General features: G+C 31.4%; 1 protein-coding gene across 2 annotated transcripts; it reads left to right on the top strand.

Moving 5' to 3' along the window:
* The first annotated feature begins 1,129 nt into the window (after positions 1-1,129).
* On the top strand, positions 1,130-22,777 carry LOC133190896 (pituitary homeobox x-like). 2 transcript variants are annotated; one of them, XM_061326578.1, is made up of 3 exons: positions 1,130-1,325; positions 19,895-20,094; positions 21,611-22,777. In XM_061326578.1, exons 1-3 carry the CDS (start codon positions 1,169-1,171, stop codon positions 22,136-22,138), a joined length of 885 nt encoding a protein of 294 aa, XP_061182562.1. In that variant the 5' UTR covers positions 1,130-1,168; the 3' UTR covers positions 22,139-22,777. The 2 variants fall into 2 exon arrangements, with proteins under 2 accessions (XP_061182562.1, XP_061182561.1); XM_061326577.1 differs by lacking the exon at positions 1,130-1,325 and adding an exon at positions 16,608-17,179 and having other exon boundaries at positions 21,611-22,771.
* Positions 22,778-24,365: the final 1,588 nt, after the last annotated feature.

Raw genomic sequence — 24,365 nt, 5'->3', positions numbered from 1 at the left:
GGTCTCATATAAATGAATACCCACTTAAAAGTACAAAGAACCATCTCTCCGGACAAGATATTAACAGCCCACGGGATGCTGGTGCCCAAGTCAGAAATGTCCCTCTTGAATTATTAAACTTCAAAAGATTAAAACGCCAGATTAACGTTACGGGACGTCCTAACCGCATGCAATTTGGCGAGAGAGCAGCTAACATTAGTTTTGAGTTTCTATGAGACCTTGTTTTTATTCATTACTTATCAAAAGAATAATTTTCGGTAAGTAGTTGCATCATACGTTTTTATCAATGGAAGTTTTATTTTATGATTTGAATGAAAACCACTTAATTGAGCTGTCAATCCTTGCTTGTAGAATGAAGACAATTTATCTCTGAAATCTGGCGTTCTTGAGATATTTACAGACGATGGCTAATAAAGATATACGGAATTCAAATAATCCTCATTTAAAACAACAAAAACTCGCGAAAATAATCATATCAGAAAATTGTTTACACAGTTTCCCCCACTAAATGGTCATTTCAATGATAATCAGTAGTCCGACTGTGGAAATCATTGGCAATTTATTCAAGTTGGACCAGAGAACATAATGCAAAATAGAGAAGTGTTATGACATCTTCATCTCGGCGGAAAATCATCTTGATCCCTGTAATTCCAACATTAAAAGACCATTATTGTGATACGAATTATCCGCTCATCTATCGTATAATTAATCACAAAAGTTACAACAAATTATAGAGATAGAAGTTTTCTCATTAACTCGCCACAATCTGATTGCCATTTTCCAATTAATTCGGAGGATATGACGAATTTTCCCTTTCGTCACTTTGCAACATTGGTCATTGTACAAAATCTTTGATTAATACAAGAAAAGAGACGATCTGTTAAACGATAAGGAAGAAACTTTCGTTGTTTATATGATAATAAAATTATGAAGTTCTCTCAGGATATTAAATTTATTTGGGTTTTAATTTTTATCTCGGCGGACTTAGACGTTATTTCAGCGTCTTTGCTCGTCTTAGTGTCGGGATAAGAAAAGATCAAGAGACTTTACAACACCGTATTTTGATATCAAATACAACGTTGCCGCAGTCTTGCAATATCACAGATCAGAAACGGAACCCCATCTAAATCAGACCTGCTTGAGAAGTGATTGCAAGCATTTGGTCAGGATGAATTCTGTGGGGAACGGAATGTTGCTCCCCCATGCCCCTGATCAGAGACGAGAGAGCTGTCCACTATCCCCGTCAGCGATAAAGACCGAAAAAATGACCGAGGTGGATAAAATGAAATATGAAAATATGGCCTCGGTGTCAAGCACCTTCAAAGGTAGGTGATAGTAAGAATATATATTTAAGAACACGAATAAACCAGATTTATTTTTGTAAATCTCTCTGGATAAGAATGTGTTAATCAAATGAAAATGAAATTAACTGAATTAAGGTTAAATTTTTAATATTATTAAAATTTTTGTTAGGACATTTCTTAAAAATATGTGAAGTCCTATAAAAAAAATCTATAATTTTTTAAATTTGTTACTTTAAATAAATAAGACATGCTTCTTCACTTTTATACTAAATTACCATAACTTATAAAAATGAACTATTCTCAACAAAGAAAACGTTTTTCTTTACAAAAAAAAACCTTATAGCTTTCAATAGAATAACATGTACATTATTTTTTAAACAAGAATAGAACAGCAATTAGTTTTCTATAGATATTCAAACCGATTGCTTTCAAATTGGTCTTCATCTGTCAGAGGACAACCCAGATTGACAGAATCATTTTGTATCTGCATAATCCCCCGTGTCTCGGGACCTCTGTTATTCAAATGTTCTTGTTATCCCCTTGAAACTGTCTAAGGCCCATCTGCTGTGATCATCGCATTCATATGCAGGTCTAATTAGGATCGGTTTCTTCTCTGTGTTAATACTTTGTCCGACGGTAAGAGTCCGAATAAAATAGGTGTAAATGGCTTCATATTCATGACTCAATAAATCTGGTATAATTATGTTCTGTTTTTAATAAACATTTACCTTAATCTTATAATGCTTTTCAAAAGAAAATCATTAAATGTTTGTAAAATTTCATGTAGACCTTTACCCCTTCTTTATTAAATCTTAATTCTAACAATCAACGAAAGAAAAAAACAAACACTTTTATTAAAAAAAGAAAGCTTTCTTGCATAAAATATAAATGTGTTTTGTTTTTAGATGAAAATTCTAACATGTGCAGAGATATATATATATATATATATATATATATATATATATATATATATATATATATATATATATATATATATATATATATATATCCTTCTCAAATCTTATTTCTAATAATTAGCCAAAGGAATTGCATTGATATCTCATGCATCGTGTAGCTCTCAAAGTTATGTCATTTTAGAAAAATATATATAAAAACCTGCAAACAAGAGATAAAAACTATTTAATTTTTACACAATTTATTTTGTAAACATTGGCTGTTATATATTTGAATTGTTATCTGCTTTATTATTACTACTTACACAAAAGGCAGTCTGGGACGGTGATATTAACGTGATTAAAGCTTTAAAATGATTAAAAATATATTAATCTCCAAACCCCTAAACAAGATTTATTTGCATCATGGGTGACAGGTTATTTGTTTCAATCATTTAATCAAACGAAGTCGGTCGGAGAGTCACCACATGGGACGACATATTGTCACATTTCTTATTTCTGTTTGCCACTCTATAAATTGAAATCAGGTTTCGGATTTTATTATCCGCAATTAAAGCGCCTAAATGATCCGGATCATCACTTATCCTGCTGGCAGCCTAATTCCGGTCAGGACAATTGATAGGCATGTAAGAGACGAAATGATTGGCTATTAGCATACAAATGTCCTATCAGATGTCCAGTAATGATCATGGACCAAGGAAGAACAATTGATATTTATATTTATTGGTTGCTGACAAAGATAGCATTTTTCTTCATTTCGATTTCTTTGATTCTTTCATTGCTGTGTCTCTTTACAAAAAGGGCAATAATCTAGTACTGTAAGGAAAAACCTGTTAATAATAAAGTCTGTCGAACGTGTAAGCATGCACTTAAACGGCAAGATGAATGGAAAGATCCTTCGTAATGGACATCTTTTAAGACAATCATGAACATTTTTGACTTGAATAACTCATCAAACATCACATTTGTAAACTTACACATGTATTTTGTATTTTTAGTTTTGCATGTGTATTTGAATTGCACCACAAAACCTAAATTTTGTGTGAGTACAGTTTTACTCAAAGTCTTAAAATTCTCAACCTAGAATAGTTTTCAATGAAAATTTGGATATTAATACCACTTAGGTCAATTTATCTTTGATTGTAAATTTTAAGCTATAATTTCTTTTTCGTTTTTTTTTAATTTGTTTTTTTTTTAATTTTGTTTGTTTGTTTTTGGTAGCTCTATTTTCGTTATTTAGTATTTTTACATAAAACACTTTATAAACTCAAGTGCCTTTTGTGAATAGATTTATGTGTAAATAAGTCTGTCAGTTTAGAGATTTAAGTATACATACAGCTGTATATGCAGAGTAAAAAGTAAAAATATTTCTTTTTCTTTTTTTTTTTTTGGGGGGGGGGGGGTGGGGTGGTTCTTGTGGTTTGAATATGGAGTATATAGAATTGCTGACACGATATTAGCGAAACTTCCCACTCCCTTATTTTTCTGTCCGGGTGTATATTTTTAAAAAAAAATTAAATATGATATGCTTTTTCTGCATTACAACACTCAATCAAATCAAAAATTAGTAATGTAAGTATTTTCATTTTTGCTTCATGGACATTTTGAAAACTTTAATCTTTTCTTCAGAATAGTTTTAACTTACAAGTGAACAATGATATTATAGATATTTGCTCTCATAAACCATTGCGATGCCGCTGCACTTTCTAATTTACACTACCAGCATTGATGATTTGCCGAGAACTGTTAACTAGTGAATTGCCTTAATATCAAAGGAAAGAAATAGATTGCGAAATTTGTTTGATTTTCTAATAATATGTTATTTATTTTTTGGCAAGTGCCAATTGTGCCATACTGAAAAATTCTGAGTGCATATTGTTTATTCACAGACGACAGAAGTGTTATGCATGTACTTATTACCACCTTGTTAATTCAACATTGTACAGTTTGTGAAAACTAAATGATTATGCAATGAAAAGTCGTGCTTTCTTGGTTTTCATCTTTGGCACGTTTACATTATTTCATATAGGAACTCAATAAAAAGTTGAGTTCGTGTGTAATATTAATCAAAAATATATCATAATGTTTTTCTGGATATGGGTATCTTCTCAAAAGCAAATTCAAGTGCTATCATTTGTAACATAAAATGTGCCTTACATCAAAAGAATTTTTTAGGATATTTCCTTTGTACTCAAAAACTATCGACAACAATCCGATGGTTGCAAAAAAGTTTGTTTAGAATATAGTTTATTAAGGCCAATGACAGCAAGCATGTGTTAAGACTTTGCAAGTACGCGTGCGGGCTCTCTAGATTAAATACGAGAGCAGTAAGAAAACACAGCTTTTTGGACAATCGTTGATGTTTTTGATCTACAATAAATAAGGAAATCATAGTTAATGCTATTTTGATTCATTAATTTTTAAGTCTACAATTTGTGAGATATAATTGAAATATATTAAACTTTGAAATCGAGCACCTTGTCGCAAGACCACCCGAAACATAAAAAAGAGAGAATGGCATAAACTTAAGGTGGTATCATGACAATCGATATAACCAGTTTTCATTTTTTCTTTTTATAATAATTTGTATTAAGTAACATATATGGCCTTCAGAATAATACGAAGAATTGCACTGAATGCTCGAATTTAAGATTGTTTGTACTTAGTTGAAAAAGAGGAAGATATTATGAACACTTGAAAACCAAATAAAGTCTGATATTTCATCTTATAGATTATTAAAATCACCACTGGTGATCTCACTATTTCAAAGTACGACGACTTATCAATTACAATTTGATATAAGATAACGAACAGAAATAATTCTCTGATTAGAAATTTTGCTGGATCGCTACGAGCAATTTTATTATTTCATATCCTTTAGAAATTGAACTGCCTCTTTTATTTCTATCGAAACCAGTGGGGTCTTTATATAGTTATATATAGCTTGTTCCCTCTGCTCCCCTTTAAACAAAATCCTCTCTCTTTGAGGTAGTCCGTTTTCGCCCCGTTCCCTGCTAGCGTTTCCCCATTAACCGTTCCAAATTTCCTCCGATGTCGACTGAAGACTTCTCGTTAATGCGTAATGAAGAGGAATGCTGAAGCGTATGCAAACTCAATTTCCCGACCTAATCCTGTGGTATTAAGATCTTATGTCCAAGCGAACAATTTCATCATGCGAGGGATTACTTCCTATCTTCTGCAACAAATATAATGGCAATATATTCTGATTCCTTGGAAAAATAGGGTTTTTCGTGGAAGCCTCAGACTACAATAGCAAGATGCTCTTGAGTTATAGACCGAGCTTTGTTTTCAATCTCAAATGAGCTTAAAACCGCTTCAAGTTTATACCGCTAAAGTCTTAATTTTCCCTTCAGTTTGATGTCTGTAATTGAAATAAACGACAATTTTTTCGTACAACCAGTCTTTGCATCAAGTTTCTTCTTACTTATCTAGCAATCTTAGAAAAGCTAAAAGGGATTCCGAAGAGCTCTTGAAGATGGCAAGTATCAGATCCACTTCAAGCTTTGTAGAACATTCGGAATCCCGAAGCGTCAAAAAGGATTCGTTTAGAATCCCATGAACGGTGGCCGGGATTCGTCTCAATTACTTAAGCATACGATAAAGAATTATACGATTTGTCAGTTTATGTGTTAACAAGCCTTTTGTTGACTACTTTAGATCTGTAAATATTTTAAGATAATATTAGCTTGACCTGAGCTCAGATCACATCATTTTATATTACATTTTGCCTTTGTTTTAAACTTAAAGTCAATGCAAATGCAGATGTAAACATACAGAGCTAATATAGCGTTATAAGGCCTTATATTATGACACTGAAATTCTTTTAGGTGTGCAAAATTACCAATTTCCTTCAATATTCACAATATTTGGCTTCCGGCACCCAAAATCAACGCAAAGTGTCCAATAATATCCAAAGTAAACCAGAATTATTCCGGCATTCTCATTTCTCGAAGAACTAAATCAGCATTTCTGTGTTGTCCAAAGTATGCAACTATATTTTTCATCAATATTATCATGGGAAATTACTTGCTATTATCAGAAACATTGTATTTGTGCTGCTAAAAGATGAGTGACATTTTAATTCGCTAATCTACGCATTGACACTTATATGACCACTGTGTTTACCTAAACCATGATTTAATGTTTTCACTTTAATAAAACATACGATTTATTGTAAATAAGGACTACTGCTTATCACTTGACAAGTTTTATTAGTTGCTACACAAGCTAAAACTAGTCCCCCCTAGTCGCGTACTTTTTTGTTTCAGAATGATTTACCTCCACCATATCAGTATTCCTGCGATGTAAAAAGTATTACCAAATAAAGACTCCGTTAAGAAAATGAGTGAATTGATAGCATATTGAAATTGAATGAGGGCAAGTGTAACTATATATCTTTTATTTATCAGGGGATGAATCTAAAATATTATTCCATTATCTTTGGGAAAGTGGGGTTTTTGTTTTGTTATAAGAAAAGAAAAAGAAGGAAACAACTAGTGCATTATCGAAACTACCTCTTCAATTCTATTTCGTAGGGAAGTTTTCTTCTTAAATGATTTCTTAATTCAATGGATATTGCATAGTTGCTTTTAATGTATGTAAATTCTGTATCAATAATATTAATTATGGAACTGTTTTGGTGGCATTAATGAATTGAAAAAAAAAAGAGAGCTATACTAGTACACGTGGAATTGTCAAACGACAAGTACACTAATACTAGTGAAGTACACTAATTTATTTTTCTATTTTATATTACTTATGTAACATTTTTAAAATGTTTTTTTAATGTTTTAAGTGACATAATACATAAAGTTCAGTTTCAAAATAATGTGTATAAAATGTATAAAACTATATTTGAAAAGAAATTCCTATTAAATCTCCATTAAATATTAAAACAAATTAAATTTACTTTTGCTTATAAATATTTTTTCAATATACATGTATGTCGTTTTATCTCGAAAACGTTAAGAAATGATACGACTGCACCAATATAGGTTTAGTATTTTTCATTTGAAATATCTTCAATAAATTCTAGAAATTATTTTATTTTATGTATTTATACATGTGTACATGTATATAGTTTCAAGAATTTCAAGCATTCAAAAAGAAAACATGTATTATTAAAAATTGATGTCAATTCTGTGCAGAACTAAATTTTTATCTGAGTGTAAAATGAACGAAGAGTAATGGATTGCAGTTTCATTCCTATGATAATTTTCAGTGTACAGTATTCAATAACAATGTATATAGTTTGTGAATTTTTTCGTTGAATGTGTTTATTACGCTAAAACTTTCAAATTATTATTTTTCATTTAATTTTAGAGAAAATAGAAGTATTAATGCAAGTCCAAGACCGCATTTTTTTTTAAATACATGAACTAGTATTCCTTAGAAACCAAGTTATAGAAAATTATTTCTATTTTATTCCAAATCTGGCGTTCTGAAGATTTTTGCTTTAAATTAAGGGAACGATTTCCCAAGCAAACAAATTTTAAATAAAACAATCCATAGACGATCAATGAAAACTTCTTGCGAAAAATCTCCCAAACCTTGCACGATAAACCCTTTCTAAACCAGGGATTCCACGGCAATCAGGTGATCCCACTAAAACAAGCAAAGAAAATCCGCTCAAAATTCTTTCAAGAGATTTTTCGTCGTGATTTTGTAGCCATAAATATGCTAGAGAATTTGTCAAAATAATTTAAAACCTTATTTCAAGGAGTAGAAAAACAAACGTGGTTTTCAAAAATGCATACACAATTTTCTTCAGCGAAATAATGAATAACAGTTACATGAGTTCAGAGTAAATAAAATAAATCTTTTTTTGCCGTTTTGAAAGGAATTTATGGGTTATTTTTTAAATCCTACTTTTGAAAGTTAAATAATAATTTTTTGAATTCAGTTTTGGATACACCACCTTCAATTTGTGCATGTATTAAAATGTTTATATACTGTTTCAGACAAAATATTGTCTAAAGCGTAAAATCGCACTCGATCGAGAAAAATCTAAAACAGTGTTTGTCTTTGTGAAAGGTTATATTTATGTCGAAGATGTTTTAGTCAATAGTGTAATAACTGCAATATTTCAGTATTTTATTACAAACAGGCTTAAACCATTTTTTTTATGTAAGAGTTACATGTTGTTTGTCATGAATTTTAATCACACAAAATTAAGCAATAGCGTATCAATAAATTCTGTATCAAAAATGGTTCTGTAGCCTGCAATTACATTTTGTTTTCTTGGTATCTTGGTAAATATTAGTTAAGAAACCATAGATATGTGTAAGCTTGTTGAAAGTATGCATTTTATATTTATACAAATAAATTGTGTTAAATGGGAGAGAACATTTCATTTTCGTACTCTGTTTGAATGCTGCTAATCAAATTACTGTCTTTTTTTGAAAGGAGCGAAGAATTTCGACCTCTTCTTTATACGCAACGAAGTTTAATATAAAAGTATTAGAAAGTGTTAGGAACGGCCTACCGAGAGATTAATTTACTTCGTATATTTCATCTGTAAATTAACGAAACATGTTATGCGTCAAAATTTTAATTTGCACAATATTGCAAACACGTCTATTAATAATAAAATATGAAGCCCAAAATAATGCTTGAACGTTAATGAAAATTTTATTAAAACTCAAAGGTAAAAGAAAATGAAGTGAGGAATATTTACCTCAGGGCTAATTAGAGAGATAAATTGTATCATTTAAAGAAACCAAATAAATTTCAAGACTTCCAACGTAGATAAAAGATATTTCGTTAATTCTGTGGTGATTCTTGGGTCTTCATGGAGACATTTTACGTCGAATCGCCACGCGACTTCGATTGGAAATACTTGAAGCTCAAGTCTAGCTCAGCCACTGTAATCACTTATTAAGTGCGCGCGCAGTGTGATATTGCACGCGACCGCTTATTCCCGCTGTTTCGACGTCTCCAGTATTTAAAATGAGAAAAATATCATTCATGCTGCATTAATTTGAAAACGAGGGGTTTTAGTAAATGAGCTAACGAACTAATCGTTTAGACATCCCCTGAAATTTTTCAGTAACTTAGAAGTGATAGGATATTGTTCTTAGTTTTCATTTGTTATATGTATTTTTAAATCAGTGTTAAGGTCTTTCAATTTTCTTGGTTTTTCAAAAAGTCTCGGTAGTCTTTTGAGAAAATATGAAAGTTGCTTAAAGAATGGACATTTGTTCACAAATGATTAACACTGACTTATGCATATTCAGTAACTCCCAAACAAAACATCCAATTTCCCTAAGCATACACGATTCCATTGATAAAAAGATTTTAGGGTCAAAGTTAAAGTAATCAAACGTGGAGACATATTTCTTAATTACTCACAGTGGACACATAACGAACACGATATGCTGGTTCCCAGTGCCATAAAAGAGCAATTAGCATCCGTGGACGTTTTCTTAAACGATAGAAACCTCTTACGACGCATGTATCGGAACAGATGAAGGCACTTCAAAAGTAACGGTATTATGCAAATACAGTCCTCTTACAATACAGGCACTTCAGTAACTCATGATAGTCTGTTCCAAGAATACCCGATTCTTGAAAAATTGATGTTTAATAATGACACATTGAATTACCTCCCTTAGGACACTAGCATATTGTATGTATAGGAACCCTCAGATGTGAAAAAAAAATCACGTTGGGTAGAGGAAAACAGGGGGTAAGAAAATTGTCATTCAATTATTGAATTTTTTTTATTATTCAGAACATTCTTTATATAATATAATTAATCGTTTGAGATGGATTAAAATAATAATAATGAGATAATGTTTACTTCTAGGAATTTCAATATGTACATGTATAGATCTAAAACATTCTGCTTATGAAGACAAAGTAGAAAGAGGCGTTAAGAATATTTTCATCCCTTTTATCCTTAAACGCATAAATCCTTAAAACCCTTTCTATTTCCAACAAGTAAAATCCATTCGAATGTCAATATGATGGACATCTTGCTGCACGCATCATGTTGATGCTTGTATAATTTTCGGAATGCAATGTAGCGGAACGAACACAGAATATTGAGCATGCGAACGCGTGTCGCATGTTATAAGGGTGTTTTTAATCCTTTAAAATTGACTTAATCCTGAATTGATGGTCAAATAAGAGTTCTCATTTGAAGCAAACACAGGTAGGATTATTGTTAGAATATTAGACTTTCATACCATATCTTATGGTTTTTCACGGTTTGGGGATTTTGGCTTTTTAAGGATATTGAACATGAAAATAAAGAAAAGGCATGTTTAATTTTATTTAGATATGTTTGTTGTTTTGATTGGACTTTTCTTCTTCTTTTTTTATTTGAAGATGATAAAAAGATTTTTTCCAACAGAACATTTTTGAATGACTTTTTGTACTAAGTGTAAAATTCTACATAAAAAATCTATGTTTTAATCGTTAACTCAAATTATGCGTGGTACAAGATACTTTATCCTAAAAAAATAAAACACAATTTTAGATAAGGCATGAATCCTGTAGAAATCACTCTATATCGAACGTTCCAAGTTTCAATATCTTTCAATTGTTTGTCCTAAGAAGGCCGTGGATCGGGCCTAAGCTTATGAAATGATATTATTATTATGCATCCTATCTTCTCATCAGTTTATGAAATATTCGTGTTTTTATCACTAAAACAAAACCAGATAGACTTAACGGATTTGCAAAGTTGAGCCTTTTTTTAATTGTGATTTCTCCCCTAGATTTTCTTTCCTCGTTATTGCAGCATAAAAACAATCTTCCTCTATAGATATCACTGCTTCTAAGGTCTTGGAACATTTTAATTTTGATTCACTTAAGATTTGAGCTCAAAGAGAGTTGTCAAGTGAGTAAGTTTTTGAGTCTCTTTTTTGAGACAAGTTTAGGTATGAGAAATGACAAAAGGTTTTAAAATGTGAATTTCCCTAGATTATTTTCTTGAAATTGCAATATTTTGTCATTTACTGATGAATGATAAAATCAAATTCCTTATTACATATCAATAAATTTACACATTACAAACAGACTTCTTCTGATATTTTTATATCATTTTAGATTTTTGTTAAGCTTTATTATCATTTTTCCAAAGCGTTCACAAGATCATTTTTTTTCTTTCTAAAAGTGAACGTTTAGGTAACACAGATCCAGTAAAGGCAACAATGCTTTATTCATGTATTTTGGTGCCTTGTCAAGAAAATGCTTATGAAATCAATGAATTCTGCATGAAATTTAGACATGCGTTGCCTCTTTTTCACTTTCCTGGGACAAAGTTTCAATTTTGACATATTAAAAAATCGATCGATTCCTTGTTAAGTTGTCAGTCTTTTGGCTGAAAAATAAATTCGTGTGATTATGGGACAACCACAAGCCTGTGATCATATGAAAAAATCTATGCCCTCCAAACTTTCAATACCTTCACTTTTAATTTGATCAATGTTGTAGATTTGATCAAGAAGGTAAGGCGGGGCTATAGGGATCGTTATTTTGACAACTCTTGTCATGAATGGTTTCTCAAAAAAATAAAAATGGTTTCTCGGGCCGAGAGGGCAGAAAGTGCTTCATATCCTTATAATTTCTAGATTATGTATTTTTAATTGAGGTAAGCCCCTCTATTCTCTGCTTAAAGAAGTTCATTCTTGAGTTCATAACAAATCAACAATGAGCATGGAATGATTTCTCTATGAGCCAAAAACCCTCAGCTTTTTTGCATGTCAGTGATCTATTAGTTTTTTTTTTTTTGCAAACTGTTGGCATTGTGTTCTCCCACCTTCTTTTAAATGACCTCGATTACCAAACTCCCCTTTGAATATTTTTTTACTACTACCGAATACATTATAACCTGCTGAACCGAAAACGAGGCGAAAACAGCAACCGGTGACAGGAAACCCAGGATAACGTTAAGAGGTCTCAACAGATGATGTTTTTTACGACATAAATAACTTTGATTAACAAATATCAGATTTGGCCAGTGTGAGTATTTGTTTGATTTTATTTGTTTGATGAGATTTTGAATCTCTGTCTGTAAGCTTCTTTTGTCAGAGTTTTTTTTTCCCTTTCGCTCTGATGTACATTTCTTCGGTATTGAAGGGAACTTAATCTATGCATGTATCTCATATACGATTGCCCGAGCTTCCCTTTTTCATTTGTCCTTTTTTCTACGTCGAGCTTTAAAGATTGCAGTTAAAAGCTTTCTCTCTCTGCATTCATTGACATACATATATTTAAAACTTTTTTTTTCTCTCTAAAGTAGAGTGTTTTAAGGGGTTATATAAATTTATTTTGTTTTGCTGAATATACAAATTTAAATCAATATACATTGTATCTATGACAAATTAAGAGTAGTTTTTAAAGATATATCTAACACAATTTATTTGCATTTTATTTCAAAAATATTGATAAAATTTATAATCACAAATACATTAATCCAAATTTATGCCCAATCGTTTATCTATGAAAAATAATCAGCTTGTCTGTCTCTCAAGCATTGGCAACAAGTGTTTCTTAACCTGCATGGTAATAAATCTATCAATAAAATAATAAAAAAAAAAAAATATACACCATTTATCATTTTTTTAACACGTAAACTCTCTTAAACATCTTATCCTATGAGGCATATAAATTGTAATGCTCCGCGAGATGACAAAAACAGCTGTACCTTTGCATTAACAGTAACATCTTGCTTTTAAGGAGAAGGGTTTACAAAATTTGTAACTACAAGAATTTGCCTTCTTCAAAATAAGCGACATTGAAATCCAAACACGGGGTGTTTAGTTCTCTTGCATTGCATAATGGATTCTCAATAGATGTGTTTGACTTTTTATGTTCTGTTTTATCAGAATATGGCATATTTTTTGACCAGAAACCTTTATTCTAAATGTCTGGTAGATTTTTTACAAGACTGATATGTAAGTCTAGGGTATATATTTTTTTTAGCAATGTCTACACTATTTTAATGTCATTTACTAAAACTTAATTGCTTCTTGAACAGGAAACTAAATAACAATAAGAATTGTCTTGTAAAATAAAAATAAATAAATAAAATTCAAAATAAAATAATAATAGGATACTGGAATACCCTTTGTACCATTTTTGTAAAATTGCGAATCTTTCATTGCATGGAGATTGGTAATGAATTGATAATGAGATCCAATTTTATACTGAATGTTCTCTTGGGGTTTTCTTCTCTTTTAGAACCAAGATATTAAAATAAATCAAAAAGACACATTTTTTATTACAGTAGTGTTGATTTTCTCTCCTTGATGAACATCAGTTGAAATAATCACAGCTCGAATAAGTAGATGAACTAATGAAATAGAATAATACTGACAAATATTCAATTCTTATAGTTTTTTTTAAAGATTTTTTTTCTTTTAAAGAAAGGAGACGAATGTGCCGCTAAAACTGATCTCTGACTTATTCCTTTGTTTCCTGGGAATTCTTAATCTGTAAACATTTCCTCCTTGGAACTTTTTAAACTGGCTGGTTTCTAATTAAGCATCAGAATTTTCAAATAATTATTTAACATGCATTTTATAGCTGAATGAAAAAAAAATCAAAAGAAATTATATACATTTGTAACATTAAGATGTTTTCTTTCTATTTTCTGTGTATTTGAAGTGATGTCATTAATTCTAGTTCTATTCTAGTACTAATTCTAGAAATTTTGATATGTTATAATTGCTTCTACACAAAGCTGAATATTTCTTGTACCTGCCTGTTTCTAAATCTAATTTAGAATTGACTTTCCAAAATTGCCCAGAAGTCAGGCTTGTTATATTGAAACCATATAGCAATAATGATAATTAACGAATTCTTGCGTTTTGTTTAATAATCTCTATTACCGTATTTGAACAAATATTTGATTAAATTGGAGAGACTGACTAAGGACTTCAATACAAATTTAGTTTAATGACAAAACAAATATCATTTCTCCAGGTTCCTTTGATTCGTGTTAGAAATTCCAATTCCTTGCAAAATGTTCCATTTGGCGGGCCTTTAGAAATTTTTGATCAGTTTTGTAGTTTCTTATCAGTTGCTAAAATTCCACAAAATGACTGCCAACGAGGTCTAAGCCAAAGTAAAAAGACTTGTCCCGTCTCACCAATGTGTCGAAAAGGCTACTGTCAACACTATATAACGCTTCACTCGACTGGTGCAATACTGGCCAAGGGGTACAGGTCGAGAGAACTTGGGGTAAGTGCAATTAAACCGACTGGGGAAGTTTGTGTGAATATTTAAAGATTACAGCTTGTTAACAACAATTAAACTTAGGGATCGGTATTTCCATAAGGTGACTAAGCTCGACACTATTTTTGATAATTAATAAAGACCTTTAATTCCTCTTTGACACTTTCCATGTTGAGAGCAAATGCTTGTGCTGAATGGCACGCGTTTGGTCGAAAATTATTCCGTCTCAGACACCAAGTATTATTTCTCAATTAGTGATGTCACTAATTCTCATTGAAAAATAAATATTTATCTAAATAAATGTTTTTATTGAAACTTTTTGGTTAAAAAGATGGGAAGTGTTTAATTGTTTTTTTTTAATTCTTGGATGGTTTGAGAAGTGTAAATTTTTTTCCGAATAATGAGTGTCAACACTTTGGAATCGAAAAATTAATTATTTTTCATCTAAAATGATTTCATTAAATTATACAGAGAAATAAGCTAGTTGAAAATTTAACAAACGCCATGGTATAATATTTTTTAAAGCAACAATTTTACTTTTTTCAAATGCCAAATTTTAGAACACTAGTTCATTCCGTAGAAATAACAATGAAAAGATACAGTTTGATTCTTTTAAGACTTTAAATTGTTTTAAATTATTTAATTTTCTTTAATTTCTATTATTTATTTTTATTTTTATTTATTTATTTTTTTGCTGTGACCATATTTTTATTGTGAACAATTTAAAAAAAAAATCTATAGATAAACCAAAGACATTATTCTTTTTAATGATAAAGATGAATCAAAATTTCTTTTCAATCTTAAATATCCTACTTGAATATATTTTTATTTCAAAAATTAGAAATTTTGAAGAAAGATAAAAAAAAATCCCGGTTTAACCTTTTGTGTAAGATAATTTGCAAAGTGTTAGAATCAGAAACCTGGATTTATTGGTATGTTACAGTTTCTTTGTAAGTGGGTTTGAAATCTAAAAGCAAAATTTACCAAGATTCAAGTCTAAATCTCCCGGTTTACTATTCTGTAACAAATATGTCAATCAGCCAAACTCAGCCGTCCTGTGAGACGTGATGATAAGGAACAACATTCTGAGAGAGAGAGAGAGAGAGAAAGAGAGATTCCTTCCCTGCATCCTTGGATCAAACACTTGTTCCATTCTAAAGGACAAGACATTAATTTGAAATTAAAATTTTATGCCTGTTTTTTATCATTTATTTTACATTATAAAAAAAGAGAAAAAAAACTTGTAAGAAATTTAAAAGTATGCAAAAACGAAAAAAAATTAAGAAAGAGAACGTGAAATAAATTAAGCCCAAGAATGAATTCTAAAAAAAATCTGACGCACAGAAAATTCCAATTTTTGTTTGGTAATGTACTTCTTAATGTGTGCCCCTCTTTTGTGACTATTGACATTCATTAAACACTATAATGCAATAGCTCACTTCTTGAAATAAGATATATCAAATAATACGCACAGTCACTCAGGCATAGCAATTTTTTTTCAAAATATTTTTTTTTATCGCTGAACATTCTTGGGAAAAAAAAATATTCCGTTACAATTGATTGATTTTACAATGCTAAAAAAGAAGCGAGTCATTTACAATAATGCTGCATATTAGTAGAAAATTTCAAAAGTTAAGAGGAATAAATCCGGTGGATTATCAAAACATGAAAAACTAACAGACCTGAAAATTCTCCAGTTTTAGTGAAGGCAGGCTAATGATATTAAAAAGGTGTAAAAAGGCATCTAATTATTGCAAATGTTTATCACATCTACAAAAACAATGCCTAGAGGGCGGTACCATAACATATCGTCTGTAGTGTATCAGCAGACATAGTAACTGTTATTCAGAAATAGCCGCGGAAAAAAAATCATTGACATTGGCGCACAAAAACCACGCAACGAATCACTTAAGCTAATTATGTATAGAAAGAAATGAATTATTCAAGTGAACTGTAAACAAATCGCCAATAATATTTTTGATTGCATATCTTTCATATGCAAATTTTTCGCGTGGCAGAAGATAAGGATCTCGGTGATCACTGGCTAATCAGAGTCGGAGGGCTGTCAGAATTGATTTTAAAGAAACAGTTTGATTGTGACGTCATATCAAGCATGCCCAAACGCCCCTAAAATTGGAGATAACGTATATAAATATATATTTCTCATGGATGCAGTAGATATTAAGGTTTTAAGCCTCAGATAAACAGTTTCACAAGTGAAAGCGGCTATATGATTCTTGGGAGAGATGAGCTAAATCCGCTTACATTTCCCGAGCTATTGATAGAAAGCCCAGCCATTACGGAAGGAGGGATAGAGCATATTCAACTAGGGTTGTACTTATCTGATATAGAACAATCGACAGTGAGACTCTAATGCCGTCTACTGATATAGTGTTTCAGGCTTCAAAGTGTATCACATTTACCGCCAAGACTTTAAAACAAAACGTGTGGACTGTGATTAGCATAAGGGGATTATAAACCGAAAATTTGCGGGTAAAAAGAAAAACAGAACCAGGAATTCTATCCTGAGTTTTCTGTTTGCGTAGATGGACTCTTTAACTGATCATTTAACTCTAGAGGAATTCGTAGCTAGTGTTTCATCTTCAGAATCTAATATGACAATGCATCATATGGATACTGCAGCGAACAACAGTACCGAAAACGCTTCTTTAGGGATGTCCACCCCTCACGGAGGGGGTGCATTAGGAAGCCTCTCCCCCAGTTCCACAGATACTTCCTTAGACAAAACCACAGGTAGGGCGACGTTTGCAAACTTCCCCCTCTCAATATTTTAAGCTTATTATAAATCGATTTTTTTCTCCGTTTCATCTTTGACGGGAGAGCAGTGAAGTGTTGATTCTAAAAATCAAATCAAACAGATAATTATCCTATGAACTGCTAAACAAACTGTATCGATTTCCAGTGGAAAAAAATTCTCATATAACTGCTATGCAATAGAATTATTAATGATTTTTCTTCTACCATTTCCCATTTTTATTAAGAAACACGCAACAATGCAATACGGAAGTCTCTTTTTCTTAGTTCGAAGTGACCAGAAGCACACAAATTTCCTGATTTATAGCAATTAATTTAAAAGTTTCAAACTAATAGATCGATACAGAGTAGTGATTGTAATTCCTTTTTCGTCAAGTAAAATTCAATAAATACTTGTAGCTTCTTTATGTTTTAAGGATGAAATAAGGGTATAAGGTCGGCTGTGATATTGACAGCAAGTGGAAGGAGAGAGGGTCGCAAGAATGCACTTTGTCAAAATCTGCCCAGAGCCGTATCTCAAGACTGTCAGTGTCACAACACAAGAACCCATTTTATTCTAATCTCTGTTGCATGTTATAATCATCAAAATCACTGATCAATATTTAAACAAAAACCGGACATGACAGAAATATGTGTGTTATCTTGAGACCATATTTGACAGATGCACGTGAATATTTCGAGAGAAAAAAGTCTTTAAAATAAATGTATTTCCTGCTTGTATATTAAAAAAAAAACAACTTAATATCAATGATTAAAATCAATCTAATGTTAATAAGTATTCATAATATTTATAAAATTATTTAAATAAAAATGAATTGGAACAATTATGAGGAAGATATAGAATTCAAATAGCAAGCAGTGGTGAAAAAAGTGCATATCACTGAGAAGATTTTAGACTTTTTTTTGTATTCTTTATGCAAAATATTCAGTGTGAATAAACAGTTTGAAGTGTGTTCTCAGTTGAGCGATTTTTTATGGGAATAATAAAATCTGCATGACTAAATCTGGATTTAAGAAATCCAAAAAAGTCTAGCTTTCTGTAAATATTTAGAAACTTAATTTCATGGCGGTCTTTAAAAGATTATAATGTCAAATAAATAACTAAATATACATGGATTGACAAGAGTTTTAAATCCAGCATATTTTTTATGATGATCACAGATTTTCCAGAAGTGTGCAAGTAGCATTCAAACAAGACTGACACTTTGAATATTCATGGCTGTAAAAGCAAAATGTTTTTCTTAAAGACTTGATTATTTATTGCACTCACATAAAAATCTTAAATCTCTAAAAAAAAATTTAAATGTTAAAAAAAAGAAAAAATGTAATGACATTCCCCTCTTCTAATGCATGGTATAGCTTATGTGGTTAATGTCATGAATGAAACGGGGGGCTGTTCGCTCACTTTGTATCTTTTGAGTAAATAAACTAAAACTTGCATTGGTTTCAAGTGGTTATTACCGTAATTCGTTAATATCAAGCAGAGCTGACCAGGATCTTATTGCATTGAGTTGAAGTGGTGTAGGGATGAAAACATTCCGGGGTTGGGGATCAAGCTTGGCGCCATCAGATAGTTAGAGTGCCTTGAAAAACAACCAAAGACTCTGAAGACAGGACTTTAACTGTTACAATATTATCACAGGAATATACATGCAAATACGCAATTGACAGATATTTCCATATCTTAAGAACATTAATTTTTTTTCAAACGTGATATATATTTTTTAATCCCAGCAGCCCTGGAGTGAATGTTCTGTTTAGGATCATTGGTTAACAATGGTTGTTTTCATATGCTACTGATGTCTTTGAATTGGTTTAGGTATGAATGGGTTATTCTATAGTGGTAATTGTCGCATAATGAGAGTGAATTGCTGTCACAGAAAATGTGAACACAAATGAAAAAAAAACCTTTGAAATTATTTACCTATAAACTTCTTTTTTAAATCAGACTTCGTCTAGTCTTTACTTCGTATTTCTGAAAAGTAGTGTGAAAGTGAAATACGAATACTAAAATAACCCACTCTTCAATTCATGACAGATAAATTACAATGAACGGTCCGACTCTTTTGATGTTAAAAGAGGAAAATATTTTTGCCCCAAAGAGGAAACACAATATTTTTCAATAACCTGAACCCATCTTTCATTAAGCTGAAAAAATACACTAGAAGATGTGTGAATATATTTCACTTGCCACCGAGAAATTAAATAGGATATATAAAATACCACTCGTTTAAAAATATTTCATAGTAACATTTAACTCGGGCAAGGTGAGAGTATGTTAATTTTTTGTGCTACTCATTTTACCAGGTTCTTTATTCCAGCTTTTTTTGTAAAGTTCAACTTACAGAATATTTGCTTAGCAAATATCTTGAAGTGTAATTGGACATTGGGAAGATATATTACATGAATTCGTTTTGGAATTTTTGATTAAGCGGCCTTGTGCATTTACTTGATGCAATCAAAGACTACATTTTGCACTTCACGTGTCGAATTTCACCCTAGAGCAATTTCACGTTGTTTTTGATCTGTTCATTTGAGAAGAATATAAATTTATGAGTTGTGTATTTTCCTTTTCTTTCGTTATTCCTATTCGAATTAGCACGCATATCAGAAAGTCTATAAACAAAAGTTCAAAGATTTCAAGTTTTCCCCACAGAAAAAATATAAAAAATACTCTTATGTGTTTCTTTGTAGAAGATCTGACAAAAAGCAAAATGGACGACAGCACTTCCGATGACGACAAGAAAAAGAAAAGACAGCGAAGACAGAGAACACATTTTACCAGCCAGCAACTCCAGGAACTTGAAGCAACCTTTGCTCGCAACCGCTATCCAGACATGGCAACAAGGGAAGAGATCGCAGCTTGGACTAATCTAACGGAAGCAAGAGTCAGAGTAAGTGCCCCATGTAAACGGTGGATTCTATTTTTTAAAAGAATTATTAAATATAGCCTTTCAAAATATTTTTCTTTATTGTAAAAAAAAAAAAAAAAAAAGGATTTTTAGTGTCTTAAAAGTTGACAAATTCTGACTATAGAATGTTGGATTTAAAACAGATTGTATAAACTTAATACATTTTCTACTTTTTATTTTTTCTATTTTAAAAGAAGATCTAAAAAAAAAATGAAATAAGCTGCAAATAATATGTAATACTCATGATCCGATTTTTTTAACCTCAAAAAGTGGCGAACCAGTAAATAAATGTCATTTCCCATGGAGTTCATATCTTAGGTGAAAAAAATACCCGACAAGTAGATTTATTACAATAAATTTAAATATGTGAATAAATTTTGTACCAATCTAAAATCTAAAATGAATTCGTTCAAGAAAGTCTTTTCAACTGCCTACTTTTATTTATTTTCACTAATGTTCTTCGCGCCAAAGCTCAAATAAACATAAATGATTTCAAGATAAAAAAAAAAAAAAAACTTTCATTCCTTGTAAGGTAGAGGAAAAATGATTGGTGCTATTGACGCAGCATTTAGTGAATACATTTGTCAAAAAATGTTCCTTTTCTTGAAGGCTTCTTCCTGAAAAAATAAACAAAAGTATTTTGATTAAAGTGCTAATTATTCAAATTAGACTTTCGTTGAAAGACAGAACCGAATTTGATAAATCATATCATGGGTGTACTATTTTCACGCAATGCGCCCCAGCGGGTCGTTTTTAAGGTTATCGAAGAACATTCTGTTATCAGCCAAGTTCAACTCGAAGAGGCACAAATAAGCAAGAAACGTGCTATTTTTCATATCAATATTGTTTTCTATTTAACAGCAAACATTAAAGATGAGTGATAGCTAATAGTCAGCAATTCACAGAAGGTTGCCCTTCTCAATCAGTTAACTCTCGGGTGACATCAAATTTTTATCTCCCGTGCATAGTCCGAAGAATTCTCTATTGTTATTTCTCCAAATAAGAGTTGAAATTTTCCATTATTTATGTACCTACGAACATCTGTATTTTGTAGGTGTATTATCTATGAGCAAACAAAATTGCAGTAAGTCCGTTAGCCCAAGAAAATTGACAACTCCGCCTCGCGTAACACTTGGCTGTTATATTTGATAGGGTTTGAATTTTAGGCTATATATCACGAGCTAAGGGGACGGCTATCACCACTGGTCACCGAGAGGGACCACACGCTTTATTTATTAAAGTCCGGTTATTAAACTACCGTCAATTGGTGTAATTCACGAACAAGCACTTAGACTTCTTAATTTGATAACCTTTCTCAACAACAGACAAGATTTTTGCCCCTCAAAAGTGAAGTTATCTTCAAAGTAACTTGTCAATGATTTTGACCGATGTCGTATGCACGTTCCTTTTTTTCTTATTATGTATTCAGTGGGTGTCTGAAATACTTTAATTGAAGGTTATCAACTATACTTTTCATATATATTTATTTTATTAATAGGTATGGTTCAAGAATAGAAGAGCAAAATGGAGAAAAAGAGAGCGCAATATAGACACATATAAAACTGGTTTTGGATCCCAGTTCACGGGTCTAATGCAGACACCATTTGAGGACCCTCTGTACAACGGATATACCAACAATTACTGGGCTGCAAAAGTGCCAAGCCCTCTCGGAACCAAGACATTTCCCTGGGGACTCAATGGCGTCAACCCACATCTGTCGTCAGTGGTGTCCACACAGCCCATGTGTTTCTCAAATCCAGCCAGTAGTATAAGCAACACAATGGTTGGAAACATGCCTAGCGTCCCTACCAATATGTCTAACACAGGGGCACCTTGCCCCTACGCCCCTCCAGCCCCACCATACATCTATAGTCCCAACCGTGACCAGTGTTCAAGTAGTATTGCTTCTCTAAGACTGAAAGCTAAACATCATTCTACGTCATTTGGTTATCCCCCAGTCAATCACAGGCAGCCCACATTATCGGCGTGTCAGTATGCAACAGTAGGAAACAGTGGAGGTGTGTGAGAACGTTCTAGAGATATTTCGGTAGTGGTAGAAGACCAAAAATGTCTGACATGACCACGTGTCATTCACGTGAATAATTGAAAATGAGACCGGAAGTGCTGGATGATGGCTCTTATAAATTTTGTGTGAACCGTTGTGTTTAGCAGGAGAATGAAAAAAATCAACATCTAGAACATTTTTTTATGAAATGCCAAAAGCACTCTTGCCAATATTAAATGCAGTGTTCACATTCTCAAATAAAACAGCTTAATATTTTCATTCAGGAATGATATGATCAATAAGTTTAGAGGCATTCCGAACGTGAGGGTAGAGGACATAACATCCCTTGAATGATGAAAACTTTGAAATATTGATGACGTGTATAGATGGTGCTATATTCGGCATTTAACCTGGGTATATATTGTGGTAATAGAAGTGCATATTACTTGGCTGTAGTAACACGTTAATGTTTTGTATATTTTTATAAGATGACGTTGAGTACAATAATCAAAATTATTGCATGATTTTGATGAAAGTTAATCCAATCGGTATTAATGATAATAGATAGTGCTACTTTCATTGATTATTATAAATTATTTTGTATGAACCAGAAAGGTTATGGACTGATGATATATCAAAACTATTCAATTTATTATTGTAAGTTACAAATTTCAGGAATTTTATGATTAAAATCTTTGAAAAAGTAAAATGTAATTGCTGCATTTTATTTTAAAGAATATGGTGTTACTTTACACAAAAGGACGGGAATGTTTTTTTTTCCACTCTGTGTGGGAAAGATATATGTGAATGAAATCGTTCAGGAAATCAAAATTAAGATAGGGGATAAAGATTTTAAATAAAAAAAAAAAGAAAAAAAAGAAAAAAGACAGATAAGATATTCATTTAAAGAAAAAGATTTTTAAAGAAAAGCTAACTTCATGGTATTTTATGCAGAAGATTTCTATAACTCGTCTTTTTACCTACGTAGTTTTGTCAAAACTTGATTTTCTTTTTTTTAAAGACTTTAAAAAAAAACAACTTGTATTTTTCTATCCCTCCTTATATATCCCTATCATCAATATTTTTCCATGAATACATGTATGTTCAAAACTTTGTGTTTCTCTGAAATAAAGTAAGAGAGCTATCTTTTCCCATCTACTCAAATATTCAAGTAGCGCATCTTGAAAAAAAAATGTTGATTTATGAATGTGGTATTTTCTTAACCTTAGTGGTTTATAATAAGAAAAGAATGTATTAATAAGAAGTTTGAAAACTGATAAAATCAAGGTACCCGTACATCAATTTAATATGACGTCACCTCCAGGGGTTTTATTACTTTCGTTCCCCAGCTTGTAAATCAAATGCAAAGTTAACGATCGGCATGATGAGTCTAAATTATGATTTCTTTGTAAAACACAATATCTTAAAGGAGTAGGGCCGTATTTGTACTGAACACGTTAATTATACAATAAACTGTACACAAATATAGAACACGGGTCATATATTTCACGAAATAAAATCTCTTATCCTAGTTGCACTCACTCCCTATGAAAATATTTCTAAGTACTTATATATGTAAATTATAGCTTCGAGTTTCAGAGTGATTACATATTTAGCGACCAAGAATGCTGCTTTCTGGTAAAACTAGTCCCCGCTCAATTTTAGATGACCCGTAAATTTGGTTTTATCAGTAAATCCCACTAGATGTTTTTAAACACGCCAGAAAGTCATTAATTTCTTGCTAATTTTGTCACGTGTTATTCAATTCCACAAACAATGGGAGTGGTTAAATACATATATGCGCGACTAACTTTTGAAAATAAAAAGTAGTGGTTTTTTAGTGTTGTATTTGACTCATAACTCTCATTTGACACATCAAAATTTATGTAGGAACATCAACATGTGTTTCAGTTATTCCACCGCTAAAAATATTTTTTAAATCTATTTAGAAAAGGTAAAATTAAAATAGATTCACCATGGAGCTTATAAAAGTTATTGAAATATGAAATTAATCAAAGTTTTCTTATTCAATTCCAATATGATTTTTATGTTTGCATTATTAAAGTTTTGTTCAAGTACATGTATCTAAATACATGTATGTGAAATTTTTCATACATTAAATTTCTCTAAAACTGTTTAAATGAACCGAAATTGCATACTTCTTGGGAGTTTATTTACTACTGAAATCCAGAACAAATTATACCTGCTTTAAATTTTTGAAGAGTGTAGTGTGTCTGTGAGAATATGT

Source organism: Saccostrea echinata, unplaced genomic scaffold, assembly GCF_033153115.1.
Source record: "Saccostrea echinata isolate AGI-Se365-2 ecotype Australia unplaced genomic scaffold, CSIRO_AGI_Sech_v1 ptg000022l, whole genome shotgun sequence".
Lineage (NCBI taxonomy): Eukaryota > Metazoa > Mollusca > Bivalvia > Ostreida > Ostreidae > Saccostrea > Saccostrea echinata.
The sequence above is the reverse complement of the archived record's forward strand: the minus strand, read 5'-3'. Positions and strand labels throughout refer to the sequence as shown.

What these genes read in the sequence shown, in the direction of transcription:
- LOC133190896 (XM_061326577.1), top strand. Translation starts at nt 16,972, where the DNA reads ATGGACTCTTTAACTGATCATTTAACTCTAGAGGAATTCGTAGCTAGT. An exon ending in TTCCTTAGACAAAACCACAG is followed by an intron (nt 17,180 to 19,894) that starts GTAGGGCGACGT and finishes GTTTCTTTGTAG; the next exon opens with AAGATCTGACAAAAAGCAAA. An exon ending in TAACGGAAGCAAGAGTCAGA is followed by an intron (nt 20,095 to 21,610) that starts GTAAGTGCCCCA and finishes TTTTATTAATAG; the next exon opens with GTATGGTTCAAGAATAGAAG.